The sequence below is a fragment of the Simochromis diagramma genome, unplaced genomic scaffold (genome assembly GCF_900408965.1).
Source record: "Simochromis diagramma unplaced genomic scaffold, fSimDia1.1 OVJJ01000753.1, whole genome shotgun sequence".
In the NCBI taxonomy this organism is placed as follows: domain Eukaryota; kingdom Metazoa; phylum Chordata; class Actinopteri; order Cichliformes; family Cichlidae; genus Simochromis; species Simochromis diagramma.
Genome location: NW_024387523.1, coordinates 3,030,431 through 3,046,709, shown reverse-complemented (window position 1 = coordinate 3,046,709; position 16,279 = coordinate 3,030,431). Strand labels below are relative to the sequence as shown.

The following is a 16,279-nucleotide window of genomic DNA, read 5'->3' as shown; positions in this document are numbered from 1 at the left end:
GCGATGCTCTCGTCTCACTATGGATCAGCCCTTCGCACATGCGCAGAACAGTCCGCAACGACCACTTCCTGCAAAATAGTGCTCCCTAACAACAGACAAAGCTTCATATGGTGGTTTCAACCAAAGGCGCTTAATTAAAAGCGTTCCTCCATCGCTCCTTCAATGGTAAGACGTGTCTCGATGATTTTATTGTGTTTCGGGTTTTTGTTTTGCAATCAGCTTTGCAGATGAATGTAGCAGAAGTGAGATGCTTTCACACGCTGCCATTTCAGTACCTACTCCAATGGCTGCTGGTCCCGACTAATCTCTGGAACGGGAAACTTTATGCCCGGGGGAAAACAAGTACAGCTAGTGATTAATTCCCCAGTGTACAGGGTTGGGAAGACTGCAGTGCATGCAAATTGAACAGCTGATGGCAAAGTTCACCGTAATTAAGTTGCCACTAAAGAATAAGTGATAATCGACATTGTCTGCTAACGTTGGGACGCTAGCGTTCCGGTGTGGTCTAAATGCTGGTGAGTTCGTGCTTTTTACTTGGGTCTGTTTGTTTCTTTTATTAGTTTGTGCCAGTCACTTTAAATTATTTAGTCACGTCTGACTTAGTATGCTGTGCGAATTAATGTTTCGGTTGTCCCCGGATAGAACTGACGAGTTGCTGTTTTCCAGGAAGTAGACCGATGTCTGGCTTCACCTTCACAGTAAACTGTTCCCGGGTGCTAAATTCAGCTAACCTAACGGTAGTCTGTTAGCATTTGGAGATGTCATGGATGGGAACTTTTCGCATGACTTGATGCAATCTGTCGTTCCAGGATTAATGCTAGAATAACATACAGGACAAACAACGATGGTAGCATGTGCACTAGAGCAAACGCATTTAATAATCACAGTCCACACACAGATTTGCAGCCTGCACACGGCAATCAATATGACATTTTTAAGGAGCGATACCAGTTATTAGTAATTATTAGTAAGGAGAGAGTTGTGAATTAGTAATAATAAATCCGTGTTAACCACATATTGCTTTAGTCATTTAAATGTATATATTAAAAATGTGTAGTAAGGGTTTTAAAATTTGTAGTAATGGTTTTGTCATTCTGTTATTTGTCTCTGCATATGTCGTTTTTTAATGCTTTATTACTTTTTTGTGTACTTTGTACACTTCCCTTTCGTGTTATTCTTATTCATATTCATAGAATATTCATATTAAATATGGCCTGGCCCTTCTTAAATAAAACAAACCACAGCAATTGAAAGGACGTTATCAGAAGCCTGTTTTATGAAGCAGGATTTGGGCTTATCCAGGTAACTTCAGGGTTAACCATTAGTTTTTCTGTACTAGGAAGGCAGTTTACATCTTATATTGCCATGGTAACTTGTGCTGCAAACCTAACTTGCTATGCAGCAGCATGAAATCACCACCTACTGACCAGTCAGATGTCCCGAAAATTCCTGGAAGATCGCTTGTCTGCAGCTTGCAGAAGGCGCGTGAAGCTTTTCAATAGCAACTTTGTGGTTCAGTAGTAAATGTAGATTTTTAATTTTTTTTAATTGTTTTTAACTTTCCCAGTACTGTCTAGCCTTGTATATTTTAATTATTTTTATAATATTATGTTATATTACATTATACTATATTTATAGTATTGTACTTGACACAGCCCTATTCTGACATGCAATTCACTAATTTTGGCACATCCACATCCACACATACACAGTACATGGAATTCAGTGGTCTTGATATCAGTATTTGAAGCAACAACTAGCCTGTAGTTGTAGCGTTTGTTCCCTGTATGTTCTGTTTGACCTTTTTTTTTTATTACTATCATCATAATGTAATAAAATTATACCTTAAAAATGTTTTTCAGGTCTTTTAACTGTCAGCCAAAACATAATGGGACTACCAGATATATATTTTGTTTGCTGACAGATTGATAGAGGTCAACAAGGCTCACTCATATATGTATTTAATGTAGCTGCTTGTAACCCAGAACATTTTTGCCATTATACACAAGGTCAGTTAAAAATGTTCAGATGACTCTTATCTTCACAAACAGAATCAATCAGAATACTTTATTGATCCCTAGGGGAAAACAAATGGGCTGATGACTCTGCAAACCTGAATAATACATTTTAAATTACTTTTTTTTTTAAATCCATCAAACAATCAAATAATTATTTACATGTTTAATCTTTTCTCTGTCAAGTGGAAGTAAAATAAGAAAGAAAGCTCTCTTTTAATTTTTTTGGTTTTCTTTATTATTTTATGTTTTGTTTTGTCTGACCAGCAAACAACAAACTGAAAGGTACTCAGTTTTTACTCTATGATTTTAAAAATTAAATCTGATCTTCCCATTTGAAAAGCTGATTCCAGGTTTTACATATAAATGACTACAATTATTATTTTCTTGTTAATTTACTGACCAATGTTGCAGCTGCATTATATAAGTATTTATATCTGTTGGTTTAAGTGGGTCTTTTTGTTTTTTGCAGAAGGCATTCATTAGACTGAGAACTCATATAATAAAGATGTTTGGTAATCCAGTGATCAATTAATAATTCATTTTCTTAAATGAGAGACCTGCAAAATAATTTTTTTCTCGTTTTAATTCAGTTAACTTTAAAAATGTCATTAGCATATATATATTTTTAATTCACTTATCTAAATCTCGCACAAGCCAGCATGTTCTTTAATGAACCACTTCTAAGAACAACACCTACCTGACACATTGATTTGGTGTTAATTTGCAGACTGACCTATTTTCTCTGATTGCTTTTACATTATGTCAGTTGAGTAAATGCTCATCCCTCCAGCTGTGGGCAGAGGCCCGTTAAAGTGAGCAGTGGACAAAACGAGGTTAGATCTTATCCCCCCGGGGCATCTATTGATATGAGAGCGTGCACCTGAGCAGCTAATGCTCCCAGAGGGTATGTTTTCGTTGAATGTAGGTTAGTTCGCATGTAAGGTGGCACGCATCCTTAATCCTGCAGTAAAAACAGAGTGGCGAGGACGTTGGTGAGCGTCAATGCCACACGTGCCTCACCTGCGAGTCTCGTGCTGGAGATTAGAGCAGGGTGCCCCACTTCCTTCATCGCCACTGCCTTCCTACTGATCGAACCCTGATAGGGGCAGGAGAGGGATTCACTTTATGGGACAAGGGGAGGGGGGAGTCACGTATGGGGTACTATATAAGACTGTGCTCCCACCATTGACTCTGTGCCTGTTTGTCTTTGCTTCTGTGGTGGTGTGAAGCAGGGTCCCGCCAGGCTCTCCAGGTACAGAGAGTAGGCTGAGTGTGCAGACATGTCGGGCCGCTCCGCTGCAGAGATGGATGACTCGCAGGAGCTGCCGGTGAGTATGCATGGAGTCATTTGCATAGTAACTTTACTGATTTCCTGTAACTGTTGTTTTTGTGTATGATAACAAAAATGTGGCTTAAAGTTCATGCAAATATGATGATAAGAAATGATAAGAAAGTGTATATACTTATGATATGATATGATATGATAATTAGATTACACAGACCTTTTTGCCTTATTTGTATATAGACCAATCATGATTACCTGCATCATCACAACCAAAGGCCTGTTTTGAGGCAGGAAATACTCTCACAGTGTATCATTTTTTTTGTGGAGCATTAAAAGGCTTTTGCTCTCTTTTTATCATCTAAAAGCTAATTGATGGTTAATTGAGACAATCGATGATATGCAGATTCATCTGCTACCCGCAAAATACGTCTATTAAAGTATAACATATCTGTTTATACACAAGAATTATTTACAGCGGAGTACAGCTGTTTTCTCTTGTCAGTGTGGTGAGCTGTTTTACTTTTTAGAGTTCTATATTCAACATTCAGTTTGAGTTTTATTAACATTATTTTACCTTTATTATATTTTACTTACATATTGGACTCCTGTATTTTTTTTAAACTATAGATTTCTATTTAATTCAGCCCTTTCCCTCTAATCTCTCTAACTGTAGTGGAGATATCAAAGATAGGCACGGCTGTGGCACTGATTCAGTCTTTGAGCACTACGGTCACCCCGGTGTGTCGGCCAGAACTCTGGGGCCTTTTATACACTAACTGAGCAGTTTTGTTTTGTTAGTTTACTTTTATTTTATGGACTTATTCTACTTTATCTATGCTAATTTTCTGTACATTGTGTTTAATGTTTTGGCTGTAACACAGGACGATTTGAGGTGCATAGATCATAATGATGTTATATTATATATTGTTTGTTTTCAGTGCAGTAAAGAACTGTTCTATTACCCAGAAGGTTGTCATTTACTATTCATGCTGATATCACATTGGCTGATAAATGTCGACCCATGCACCTTTTTTTCTTAATTAAAACTACATAAATAAATAAAACTGTGTTCTGCTGCTTTGTTTAAATTGTGTGAGCTGTCTGACTTGTGTGTCTGCATTTTTGTGCATGTGCAGGCAAAGAAGGCCAAGATTGACGTAGATGGCAAACTGAAGAAAGAGTCGGGGTTGGTATCTACTTATATGGGCTCACCTTTTTTAAATTACTGTTTAATTACAATAACATTTTTCCTGCTCTTTCAGTGATTTGGGGGATGATGGGAGCCCAGACGCTGTTTTAGGTTCATCAGAGCAGGAGAACTCATATTCTGCCCTGTCCACAGCCCAAATTGATCCAGGTCAGTAGATTATGTTTAAAAGTCAAAGGCTCATAATGTTCAAAAATGTTGCTGTAGTTTACTGACATTTCATGTGTGGCCACAGGTGAACAGGAGCAGTCCAGTGCAGAGAGGGGAGCTGCATCTCAACCATGTGGTGACTCAATTAACTCGTACGGTCATTCTGGTACGAACAGAAACAGACTCGGCTCTAAACAGTTCACAGTGATGTTACTCTTGTAAGTGCTCTTGTAGCTAAAATAGTCTCTTTTCCTGCAGCCACCGATGCCACAGCCACATCTGAATACACCCAACAGGTTTATCAGGGAAGCAAGTGAGTATGCTGCATGGAAGTGAGACATTAAACTTTATGAATCACTTTAGATTTATAGAGAGAAAAATGCAACATTCTCACTCACATATGCAATAAGTTTTCAAACAAAGCATACTAATCAGTTTCCACTCAGTTATTAACTTGTCAGAAGATCATTGTGGGGTAAATGTAAAGATCTGTTTGAGACAGTTATTATAGTTTTGTATTTTCTGATTAGGTTTTATTTTTATTTGGTTATATTTAGAAAAATCAGTACAAGTATTACAATAAAAACAGAATTTTTGGAAAGTGGTTGACTCGCAGTCTCACTGATACAAAGTCTCATCAGGCAAGTTTTGTTTTACTGAACTATTATCTAGGGATGGGTATCGTTTAGGTTTTATCCGATACCGGTGCCAAACTGGTACTTTTGAAACAGTGCCGGTGCTTAAACGGTGCTCGAACCGGTGCTTAAAGAGTGGAGAACACAAACTTTGTCCAAAAACCTCTTATATTATTATTATTATTGTTTTTTTTCTTTTTTTGCAGTGTCTTTTTTTCTGCAAAATGATAACCAAGTTAGCCTTTTCTGTTGATACAACATACCTCCTTTGGTTGGAACCGGTGCTTAAACAATGGAAAAAAACAAACTTTGTCCTAAAACCTCTCATGTTCAGCTGTTTTTTTTTTTTTGTAAAAAGATAACAATGTTAGCCTTTTCTGCAGCTATAGGGCATATATGGTATCACTCTATCAAACAAGAAGACAGCCGCATGTAACTACGACGGTGTTTGCTAGTTCACCTTACGTGCATTAATTTAATAACGTGGTTAGCCTACTCAACGTAAATTACACACGAACAACATTAAGCTACTCGTGCAGAGAAGAACGGCTGCTGCTGCCATAATCATCCGTCATCATTTCTGCAACACTGGCAGACCTAGGGGCCAGAACTCTCCTCTTCGGGTTCTTGGGGGATGTTGCTAACTCTGGGACCGATAACAGGCACCACACCCGCAGTAGATGTGCTCGGTGTGAGGTCTTGCAGCAAGCTATCAATACGGTGCATTTTTCGGCTTTTAAAAAAAAACGCTATGCGTCGCCAGAACTTACGTACCTGGGCCCGCCTACTATCCTTGGAAAGGTACAATGATTGGCTAGAATCCAAAGTGTATGACATCTCAGGGAAAAAAAAGCACCGAAATAAAGCACCGAAATGTGTTCAGCTTTTCGGTCTGGTTACTACCGTTTATGTCAGAACCGGTGCCATAATGGAACTGGATACCGGTACCCATCCCTACTGTTATCTTAGTTTGGTAAAATTATTATTTATTGTTGTCAGTTTTCCAGGTTCACCAACACCTAAATCAGTAGTTTCAGTTGTTTTAGTTAATTAAAAAAAAAATTTTTAAATCTAGTTTTATTTTTTAGTGTAGTTTTAGTTAACCACAGTAACCTTGGTGCACAATTTGTGGCATCCTGACTTTACCTGCAACGTTTGGACCTCCATCTTAATTTTGTTGAGATGTTCCAAAGAAGACTTTTATTGATGGCTGCAGTTTTCTCCTTTTGTACAGCAGCTTCTACTCTCACCACGTTGCAGGTTTGTCAGACCACCAGGTTAGATTACTAATGTGCTTTTACGAATGTAAAAGGTGATAAAGTAGGTGTTTGTATGTAAATGTGGTGATGAAAAATCCAACTCTTTGTGTGTGTGTGTGTGTGTGTTGTTTTGTTTTTTTTTTGTTTGTTTTTTATTACATCAAGACAAAGCCTGGCTCTTTTGTTTTGTATAATGCACCTGCTACAGGTGTACTCACTTTTGTTATAGGTAGTCATTCTCTCTCTCTCTCTCTCTTTCAGCCCAGCAGTAACGTCATACACCAGTCAGGTGGCGTTTCCTCCTCTGGCCCAGTCCACTGTGTACTCATCCTTCCCCCAAACAGGCCAGACCTACGGTCTCCCACCTTTTGGTTAGTGCCTGGTCTTTTAGGACGACCCTTTTTAAGGACAGTCTGCTCTCTAAAATCCAAGCATCACACTTCATGACTTTGCTTTTAAAGCCTCACTGTGCTTTGGCGCTGAACCAGTCTGCTTTTAAACCCTGCTTTTACACAAAAACACAAATCTTGACGCGAGTACCCAGTTTACTAACTTTGCTGCATCTTCAGTGACCCACTTTCTCCTCTGCTGCGTCTTTCATCTTCAGCTTCCATTGCTCTCTTTCATCTTCAGGTGCTATGTGGCCAGGCATAAAAACAGAGACAGGGCTGCCTGATGCGCCCTCTGGTGGCCAGCCTGGGTTTCTCAGTTTCAGCTCCACATATACCTCAACCCAGCCAGGCCAGCTGCACTACTCATACCCCAGCCAAGGCAAGCTGCCATCTCACTCTGTCTCACTGTCTGCAAATACCTGAAGAACACAGTAAAGGAGAACCTGCAGCGGCACAGCTCTGATTTCCTCTCTTGCCATTATAACATCATGTAGAAGTATTTTTATTTTTAGATTTTAGACTTTGCATCTCTTTTAATGCGAATGTTTCTTTCTCTAGGCTCAAGCTTCACAACATCCAGTGTGTATTCCAACATCCCTTCAGCTACAGCCGCGACTACAACCGCCTCGGCGGTGGCCCATCAGGTGAGAATCAGTGATTCTCCAGTAAGATGAAGAATAAAATTATCTTTGTGTGTGTTTTTAAGAGCGGTTGGTGCACTGTGGGAGTGGAAAATTGCCTTTAAAATGACCAAAAATTAAAAGGAAAAAATTCCTTTCAAGCTATGAATGTATGCGAGCAAAGTGTTAATATGGTGCAAATCTCAAGCAAGGAATGCAGAAGTCTTGTATGTGTGTGCTCAACATGTTTATTGTGTGCTGTGGTTGGAGATTAGAATGCTAGACGTAGTGATCTATAAAAGGATATTAAAAGCATTTGTAATGTGAGCAAAAGTTCAGCTCAAACTTCAGTGTTTTTTGTCTTTGAGTGAGGGCAGAAATCCACAGGAAGTGGATGCTTTTGGGATCAAGTTTTGATCACAGAGGGTTCATCGTACTGTCTGACACAGAACCTGAGTTTGTTTTATGTTCAGTGATATTAGAACTTCTTGAAAAGATGAGATTGTTCCCGCGTATTGTTACTCAGCCCTGCGTGGAGTCCTTTCCCATCATTCTGCTGATCACGTTTGTATGTTGTTTCACTTCTCTCCAGGATTTTAGCAGCTATAACTCTCTGGGACAGAGTCAGTTCTCTCAGTACTACACTCTTCCTCCCAGCTACGTGCCTGCTGGGCTACCTAACAGTGATGACCACAGTGGCGGTGCAGGTGTTGCTGGATATTCAGCAGTGAAATCAGAGGAGGCCGCCTCAGCTGGACTGCCTCCTAGAGGTTTTTGGCTTTTCATTATCTTTTGCCTTTTACCTTTTTTTCTGCCTTTGGATTCTTTACCTTAAATAACTGTCAGCACTTTGTTCTACAGCACATGGTAAATAGCTGTGTAACATTGCTGTACCTACATTTAAAGCAGGAAAAAGCACAGTAAGAATACTTAAACCAAAACGTCTCATGGTATTGTCTTTCTCTAAGTTAACTTTACATAAATAAAAACCTGAAAAATAACTAAATGAATACTGCACACACTGTTAAGGTGCTTGTGTTATTGTGTAGAAATATTTAACAAACTAGTTAAACAGTTAAGATGAAGTATAGTGTACTTTTTATTTTATTTATTTTTTTATCAGTTCTCCTGTGCACTTGGCTAAAATTTCATTTTCAAGATGCAATTTGTTCTACATCCTGGAAGAACTTATAACAGAACTCTTCTGTTTTGTCTGGAGCTCTTTTTAGATATCCACTGCAGCCCTGAACAGCTCGAGACATTTCAGAGATGCAGATGAGAAATTTAAGATCTAAAGTAGTTGGATCAGACATTAAACTGTCAGCTTTAGACCAGGTTACACTGAAGTGTGAAGAGAGCAGCTAATATTCTGGATCTGCACCTCAGTAAACAAGCGAAAAAGTCTGCAGCCAATTCTCCTTTTTAATCCCATAATGTGCTGTGGAATTCAAAAAGAATTTAAGTGGAAAATCTAAATAACTAAAATGAGAATCTTCTTTCAGCTGCTCTCTTGTTTAAAGGTTGTTTTTTTTATGCTGGCTGCCACGCTCATGTTCTTGGTCTCGTTTTAGATGCGTCCCCACCAGAAAACCTGCCTGTTTGTGCGGCTCTTCCTACAGCTGTGGCAGTGCCCGCTGGAGCTCGAGATCAGGACGAGGTCGGCCGCAGGAACTCGGTGGGCAAAGCCAAAGGGAAGGGCAAGAAGTCTGATAACTCTCCACCTGCTGAGAGTGACCTGGAGGTAACCATTTAATTTACTTATTAAACAGTACTGGATATAATTAATAGCAGCGAGTTTGTTTTGACATTTGTGAAATCCTTACAATGATAGATATATTAATTAACTATTACAGGAACTGAACCATTTCTGTGTCAAGTCCAAACCCAAGTTATGTTTATGGGGTTTTTTTTTTTTCATGCTTTTTGAAATATAATGGGAAAGTTAGAGGAGCAGGAAAAAGTTCACTGTAATATGGAGTGCAGCCCAACAGGTAATCTTGTTCTTTTGTGTTTCAGCGCATTTTTCTATGGGATCTGGATGAAACCATCATTATATTCCACTCTTTGCTCACCGGCTCTTATGCTCAGAAGTTTGGCAAGGTTGGTTTTTCCAAAGATGAAGCTTACAATGCAAAAATTAGACCTATTGAATTGTGTAACATGCTTATTGTGGGTCTGTTTTATTTTGTTCAGGACCCGGCGACTGTGTTGAACTTGGGCTTGCAGATGGAGGAGCTGATCTTTGAGCTGGCAGACACCCATCTTTTCTTCAATGACCTCGAGGTACAGTGACGTTTGTTTAGACTGGAGTGAATATGAGAGATGAGCAGCTTTTGCTTGTTCACAGCAGCTGGTACAAACCAGAATTCCAGATTTAATTTAATTTAATTTTTTACAAACTCACTGAGTTGTATGTCAGATGGAAGAAGGCAGATAGACAATAGGCTGACTGTGAAAAACCGGTTGAACTGCATTAAACAAACAAATGCGGCTCTGTTTCCTGACATGAGCACTTCTAAACTTACAACCAATCAAAAAGCATCTTATTATACATGTGAATAATAATCAGGTAACTGGTGAGTGTTTTTTCTGGTTCCACCTCCTTCCGTTTTAACAGGTTGAAGGTGTTCAAAAAGCCCCACAATTACTTGTCATACATGTTTTAGTTTCATATTTAATTAGTTCCTAACAAAACTAGGAAAAGAATCCCTCTACTTGTGTTTTCTTCCAGGAGTGTGATCAAGTCCATGTTGAGGATGTGGCGTCTGATGACAATGGACAGGACCTGAGGTGTGTTACACGCTGCCCCGCTAACTAACCCAGACACTACAAAATGCTTTGTGTCGTTCTGAGTAATCACAGGTAGTTTGTCTTTGCTTCAGCAACTACAACTTCATGGCGGATGGATTTAACGGCCCCAGCGGTGGAGCTGCATCAGGAACCACCACAGGAGTTCAGGGAGGGGTGGAGTGGATGCGTAAACTGGCCTTTCGCTACCGCCGTCTAAAAGAGATCTACAATACTTACAAAGGAAATGTCGGGGGTGAGTTTGCAAAGCAGCGTCCTGTGAAGGCTTAAGTGACAGCAGCTCAGATGAAGGAAAAATACATTCTCACATTAAAACACCAGACTTTTTTTCCCAGCTCCCAGAAACCAGCAGTGACTGGAGCTTAAGCTCTTTGTTTTCCTGCTCTTGTTACACAAATAAATGTTTTAGTACAGCAGCCAAAAACAAACAGCAAACTGTTAAGGAGGTGAGCTGCACTCAGACTTTGGAGTTTGAGCCACAGTAGGTGGATCATTGTAAGCGTTTTTGTAAAAAGCGTGCATTTCAGTGTTGCTCCTAACGGAGTTTAGAGCTTGCAGTGAAGAGGCTCAAAGGCTAAGCATAGACGTCTGCTTTGGGTTTTTTTTGGTGTTCCAGGCCTGTTGAATCCCATGAAGAGGGAGCTGCTGTTGAGGCTTCAGTCCGAGATCGAGAATGTTACAGACTCCTGGCTCAGCACTGCGCTCAAGTCTCTGCTGCTCATCCAGTCCAGGTTTGAGCACCTCAGGTTATCGTTTTAGCTCGTAGGTAGTATGTCGTAGATTAGTTACTCCTTGTTAAAATATTTTGTTTGCATCTTTGAGATTCACCCTTAACCCTGAGTTATTGTAGGGTCTTTATCTTACAATTTAAACCGCCTTGTGTCAAATCAAGTACAGTTGAATTGGATGATGATGTTATAAATCTGTGTGTGTGTGATACCCACCAACAGGGGGAAGTGTATGAACGTGTTGGTCACCACGACTCAGCTGGTTCCAGCTCTGGCCAAAGTGCTGCTCTACGGCCTGGGAGACGTCTTCCCCATCGAAAACATCTACAGTGCCACAAAAATAGGTACGTATGCAACCTGATTACTCTGTGTCAAATTAAAAAAAAAAAAAAAGATCTGTTTATATCTTTATGTGATTCTTTATTTTCCTTTTCCCTGCGGTTTCCTGTCATGTAGGAAAAGAGAGCTGCTTTGAGAGGATCGTCTCTCGCTTTGGGAAAAAAGTGACTTATGTGGTGATCGGTGACGGCCGAGATGAGGAATTTGCAGCAAAACAGGTAAAACTCCATTTTTGCCTTTTTTTTCTTAAACTATTTCATTTCAAATTGGATAATCTGCAGCATTTTATGATTTTTGACCCATTTTAATGGAACAATTCGATTGTGTTTTTGTGTGGACAGGCAGAATTTCAGATTTTTAGGAAAAAAGATGCAGGTACATGTTCCACATGGTTTTTGTTGTCTTTTTTCTTCCTGATCACGAGATCATGTACCAGGAAAAAGAAACAAGGCATGGTTTACTAGGAGAATCTGATCCTGGATGACATTGACTTGAACAGTTATTTACAGTGTGGCATGAAAGAAGATGGTTTATAACCAATAAACAAAAAAGATAAATGAGCCATTTTTCCACCTGCTGAAGTTACTGTTTAGACTGACTTGAATCTCCAGAGCAGGTTCATCCTAGATCCTCTCTGAGAAAGTACCTGAATGGTACAAAGTTAACCTGTCAGGAAAAAACATATAAGATGAAAAGGACAGGGGAAGCTGGTTGACAACGAGTGAACTTTCAAAATAAGAGCCAGGAAGTTGTGGGGGTTTTTTCATGTATTTTTAAGAAGTGATTATAAATGCAGGGATTTTCTTGCATGAAAACATTCTGCAGTAAAGTGGTTTTAAGAGATGTTTAATTATTCAAACATTAAATATTCCTTTGGATGTTTGCACAATCTGTTGGAGCGGTCTGGCTTAAAAGTTTAGTGACACCCCCCCCCCCCCCCCCCCCCACCCCCCAAAAAAAAAACCCCTGATTTTTCTACAATTAAACTAAATAAAGTTGCCATATGTAGACGGGAGACCCACAAACATAATGTCTCACATGGACAAAACACTTTGTCAGGCTGTGCTCTTTACAATTACACACTCTGCTTTCTTGTGCCTAATTTTTTGTCTCCTTCCTTCTGCAGCACAACATGCCTTTCTGGCGGATCTCCAGTCACGGCGACCTCGTGTCCCTTCACCAAGCGCTGGAACTGGACTTCTTGTAACGAGGATGCTGTTGAATGTTGTGTACTCAAAGGGAAAAATGTTGTCGTCGTACTGGTGACTTGTGGAGTGAAACTGTGTGTGGAAAAATTCTCCACAAGCCCAACAATCCACACTCACCTGTTAGAAATCTGCTCTCGCTGTCCGACGACTTGCAACTCGCTGTGTGTTGGTGAACGCTTTGAGGCGGACTTTGGGTCGGAGCCGCCTGCGAGAAACAAACTGGACGCGTCAGTCATCAGAAGTAAGGTTCCTCTCGCCCAGCACCCCCTCCTCTACGGCAGCTAAGCTCACTGCGGCTGAAACTGGCACTGATTTGGACACGGAAGGGATGACTTCTATTATCCAGCTTCTTCACGGTTTTTGGCTTTTGTTTTCACATAAACATCCAAAAGTCCTGCAGCGAACACCATCCCTCAACTCTCACTGAGTTTAAACGGCTAAAGAGACGTTGTTTGTTGGTGGCTTTGTCTGTGGAGGTTGTCATAGCTTTTTATTTTGAAAAATCTCTTTCCGGGGTGACTTGAAAGCATCATTTTGCCTTTGTTTTTCATTATGTTCCTGACAGTCATCAAGTATCAATTAATCCCACTTTTATGTGTTGCCTCTCATGTAGCCAGACCGTTATTAAACAAAAGGTACTCAGTGATGGAGGGCGGCAGGGGCCATTAATCTCTGACTGTCACGACAAGACCAAACCACACCATCAGTCAGCACCATCAGTTCTGACCTCTCCACTGTGTGTGATCCGTGGTCACCGAGCATGTGCTAAGGATAAGAGATGCAAACTGCAGGAAGTGGTAATAAGTGGGGGAAAAAAATGCAAAGAGCATCATCAGTTTCATGGATGACTGGGCAGAAGGATCGCAATTTTATTATTATTATTTTTCCCCCATTGTGTGGTTTTCAGACTCGTGGCTTCATTTGATGTTTTATAAGGCAAGAAAACAAATATGTGACTTAACAGAATACTGCAAAAATAAGTAATAAAAGTTTAATAAATGATAAAGAATAAATATTATAATAGCCTCCAATTACACTCCAGGGCTGGACTACATATGTAGAACTACATCCACTAAATATCTGACGTTGGTGTAGTTATCCTTTTTCCTCTTGTGGCTGTAAAGAGCTTCTTTAATTGAAGCTGAAAGCTGAAGTTTTGTCATGACTGGTGATGTTTTGAATATATTTGGACTTGAAAACATTTTTTCCACCCTATGCCAATGATAATCAACACTCTTTGTGTCCTTTGGGCTCCTCAGAGCGCAGTCCCAAGTGTCCTTGAATTCCCAGAAGAGAGGTGGAGTGACAAATCTGTAACCAGAACGAAACCGTGATTCAAAGGTCCGCACTGTCATATTCATTTCACTGTGATATGGATCTGTTGATGCCTGGTTAAAGTGTGCTGGTTTGGTCTTTCCAAAATTGTTCTAGTACAAGTGAACACCCGATTAATGGGAGTTTATTTTTTGCTCATAAGCTAATCACAAAGTAGAAGTCTTCTTTTCACTTTCCTCCTATTTAAAGAAAAACTGAGCCCATCTGTGGTTTTAGAGAAATGTTACACAGCTGAAGATCATGTAGCGTTTTTATTTCTTCGATGACCCAAGTAACCCAAGTATGTTTTCAGAGTGTTTGAGTAGGAAAATATGAGCATCCATGGCTGGATTACTGAGACGACCCAGCAGGGACACATGAGACTAAACCAGACGCTTTCATACATGTGCCGTAGCCCTGAAATGTTTTTGACGTTACCTTGTCTGATTCGGTCCATTGGGGTCAATAACCTGCGCCTCTCTAAAACAAATACACGAGAACGGAGGAGCTTTGTTTGCGCTGCTTTCTGCACGCAAACTTCAACCGAACATATTCCCACAAATGAGAACACGTCTGAAGCAGATTACTTCCTGGTGTGCAGGGAAGACATAGTCCAGGGTTCATGTGTAAACTTGATGGCGGAGTTTCTCACACATGGATTAATCAAAGTCCTCGATCATGAAACTTTGTCCTTCAGAGATCATCACAGTGAGTTATTCTTATAATCTGGGAAACTTGCTGACTTTCAGATGAAAGCATAAAATATTCTGGAGTGTTGTTTTTCTTTCATCGTCGTTGTTGTTTGATTTTCTTTTCTTTCATAAAAGTATTTTTTTCATTGTTTTTCAAAGTACCAGAAAACTTGCAGCCGAATATTTTTGGCTTTTTGAGGCTCTGTTGGTCTTATTGGAGTCGTAGATATGATGTGCATCAAATTACTAATTAGGAAGATGATTAATAATTAGATGCAGTCTTAATTTTGTCTGTGAATGTCAGAAAGTGGTACAGAAGGCAGTCTAAGACCCAGATATTATTATAATAAAGGGGAAAAAAGAAGTAAACGAGACATGGCTTTACACACCTCCTCAGTTACTCTGAGTTATCGTCACTCAGCCTCACAACAACCCAAAGTCTTTCTAAATCATATAGGAGGGAATCAAAAATAAAGGATGACAGTGCAATAAACTTCTACTTTGCTCATTAACTGTATTTCGAGGGGTTTGTTTTGTTATGTAGACGGCGAGGAGCGCAGAGGGATGGACCTTCCCCAGTCTGAATGAGATTAAGACTGAACAATAACTGAGCCTGAAGAAGATTTTCACACACATGCAGCTTGACCGTTAAGAATGTGTATTTGTGTGTCGTTTTGTTTGTGTCCCGTGTGCATATTTATATTGTGCCTTTAACCATCATCTGTCTGCTTAATCTCAAAGGGAAATATCTTTTTATGTTTGATACACGTATCTCTGCATTGTTATTATCCAAAGTGTTATTTTACTTTATTTTTATCTCAATACTTTTTAAGTACTGTCGAGATTTTCTTTTGTTACTGAGTTTGACTTTTTTGACTTGATTGTTCTGTCTGCACTGCAACTGAAAGGTCTGGTAGAAAACTCCACATGCACTGCGGCTCAGTGTTTAAAGAAATTTAAAGTCCGGCGTTCAGATGTTTTCCTCCTTTTGACGAGGAGACTTTTTTTTTTCTTTTGCTGTGAAACATTTAGCATCGCTTAGACAATCACAATCCCCGATGTTTGGTGTTTTTATTTTTTATGGCAGGCCAGAAGGTGAAAGCAGCTGTAACAAAGCGTGCTCGTTCTGTCGTTCAGTTACTACCTTAGTGAATCCAAGGGAGAACGAGCAGTCCTCAAACAGAAAACTGAGACCTTTGCATCTGTTCAGCTTATTGAATGTTTATTTCTTTACTTTGTCTGCATGTCACGCCTGTTTTGAAGTATATTATCGTGGCCGTACATAATGACCATGAAATGTTTAAGGGACTATAATCTTAGATTTCCTTTTTTTTTAATGCCAAATATTGCTGTTATTCAAAAGCTGTTTATTTTATATATATTTCATCTCATTTTCAGACATGTGAGGCTGTTTGCGGTCACATAGAGAGCCTGAAACTCAACACTATCATAATAATCAATGCTAATTATTTAATGACAGTAATCACTATTTCCTCCCTACAGCCCTGTAAGGTTTTCCTGTGTAAGACAATATAATGTAAATACATTTTAAAGGTTTCAGACTGAAGTTTGTGTGTTTTTATTTTATTCAAATGGGGAAAAAATTAAAAAGAAATGTATCTGC

The 16,279-nt window shown here is 39.6% G+C and overlaps 1 protein-coding gene across 3 annotated transcripts; it reads left to right on the top strand.

The window, feature by feature from the left end:
- Positions 1-44: 44 nt before the first annotated feature.
- Positions 45-16,215, top strand: eya3 (EYA transcriptional coactivator and phosphatase 3). Of its 3 annotated transcripts, XM_040020056.1 has the most exons (19): positions 47-165; positions 3,251-3,346; positions 4,440-4,489; positions 4,566-4,660; positions 4,746-4,826; positions 4,919-4,973; positions 6,816-6,925; positions 7,188-7,325; positions 7,505-7,590; positions 8,159-8,336; positions 9,138-9,307; positions 9,583-9,666; positions 9,760-9,849; positions 10,298-10,356; positions 10,449-10,609; positions 10,991-11,105; positions 11,325-11,446; positions 11,559-11,659; positions 12,568-16,215. In XM_040020056.1, the coding sequence occupies exons 2-19, from the start codon at positions 3,299-3,301 to the stop codon at positions 12,646-12,648; spliced, it is 1,824 nt and encodes a 607-aa protein (XP_039875990.1). In that variant the 5' UTR covers positions 47-165; positions 3,251-3,298; the 3' UTR covers positions 12,649-16,215. The 3 variants fall into 3 exon arrangements, 2 of the variants coding, with proteins under 2 accessions (XP_039875990.1, XP_039875992.1); XR_005694325.1 differs by lacking the exon at positions 11,325-11,446 and having other exon boundaries at positions 45-165; XM_040020058.1 differs by lacking the exon at positions 7,188-7,325.
- Positions 16,216-16,279: the final 64 nt, after the last annotated feature.

Coding starts and splice junctions, on each gene's coding strand:
- eya3 (XM_040020056.1), top strand. CDS start 3,299: ATGTCGGGCCGCTCCGCTGCAGAGATGGATGACTCGCAGGAGCTGCCG. Junction 4,974..6,815: donor CAGGTTTATCAGGGAAGCAA/GTGAGTATGCTG, acceptor TCTCTCTTTCAG/CCCAGCAGTAACGTCATACA. Junction 11,447..11,558: donor CTACAGTGCCACAAAAATAG/GTACGTATGCAA, acceptor CCTGTCATGTAG/GAAAAGAGAGCTGCTTTGAG.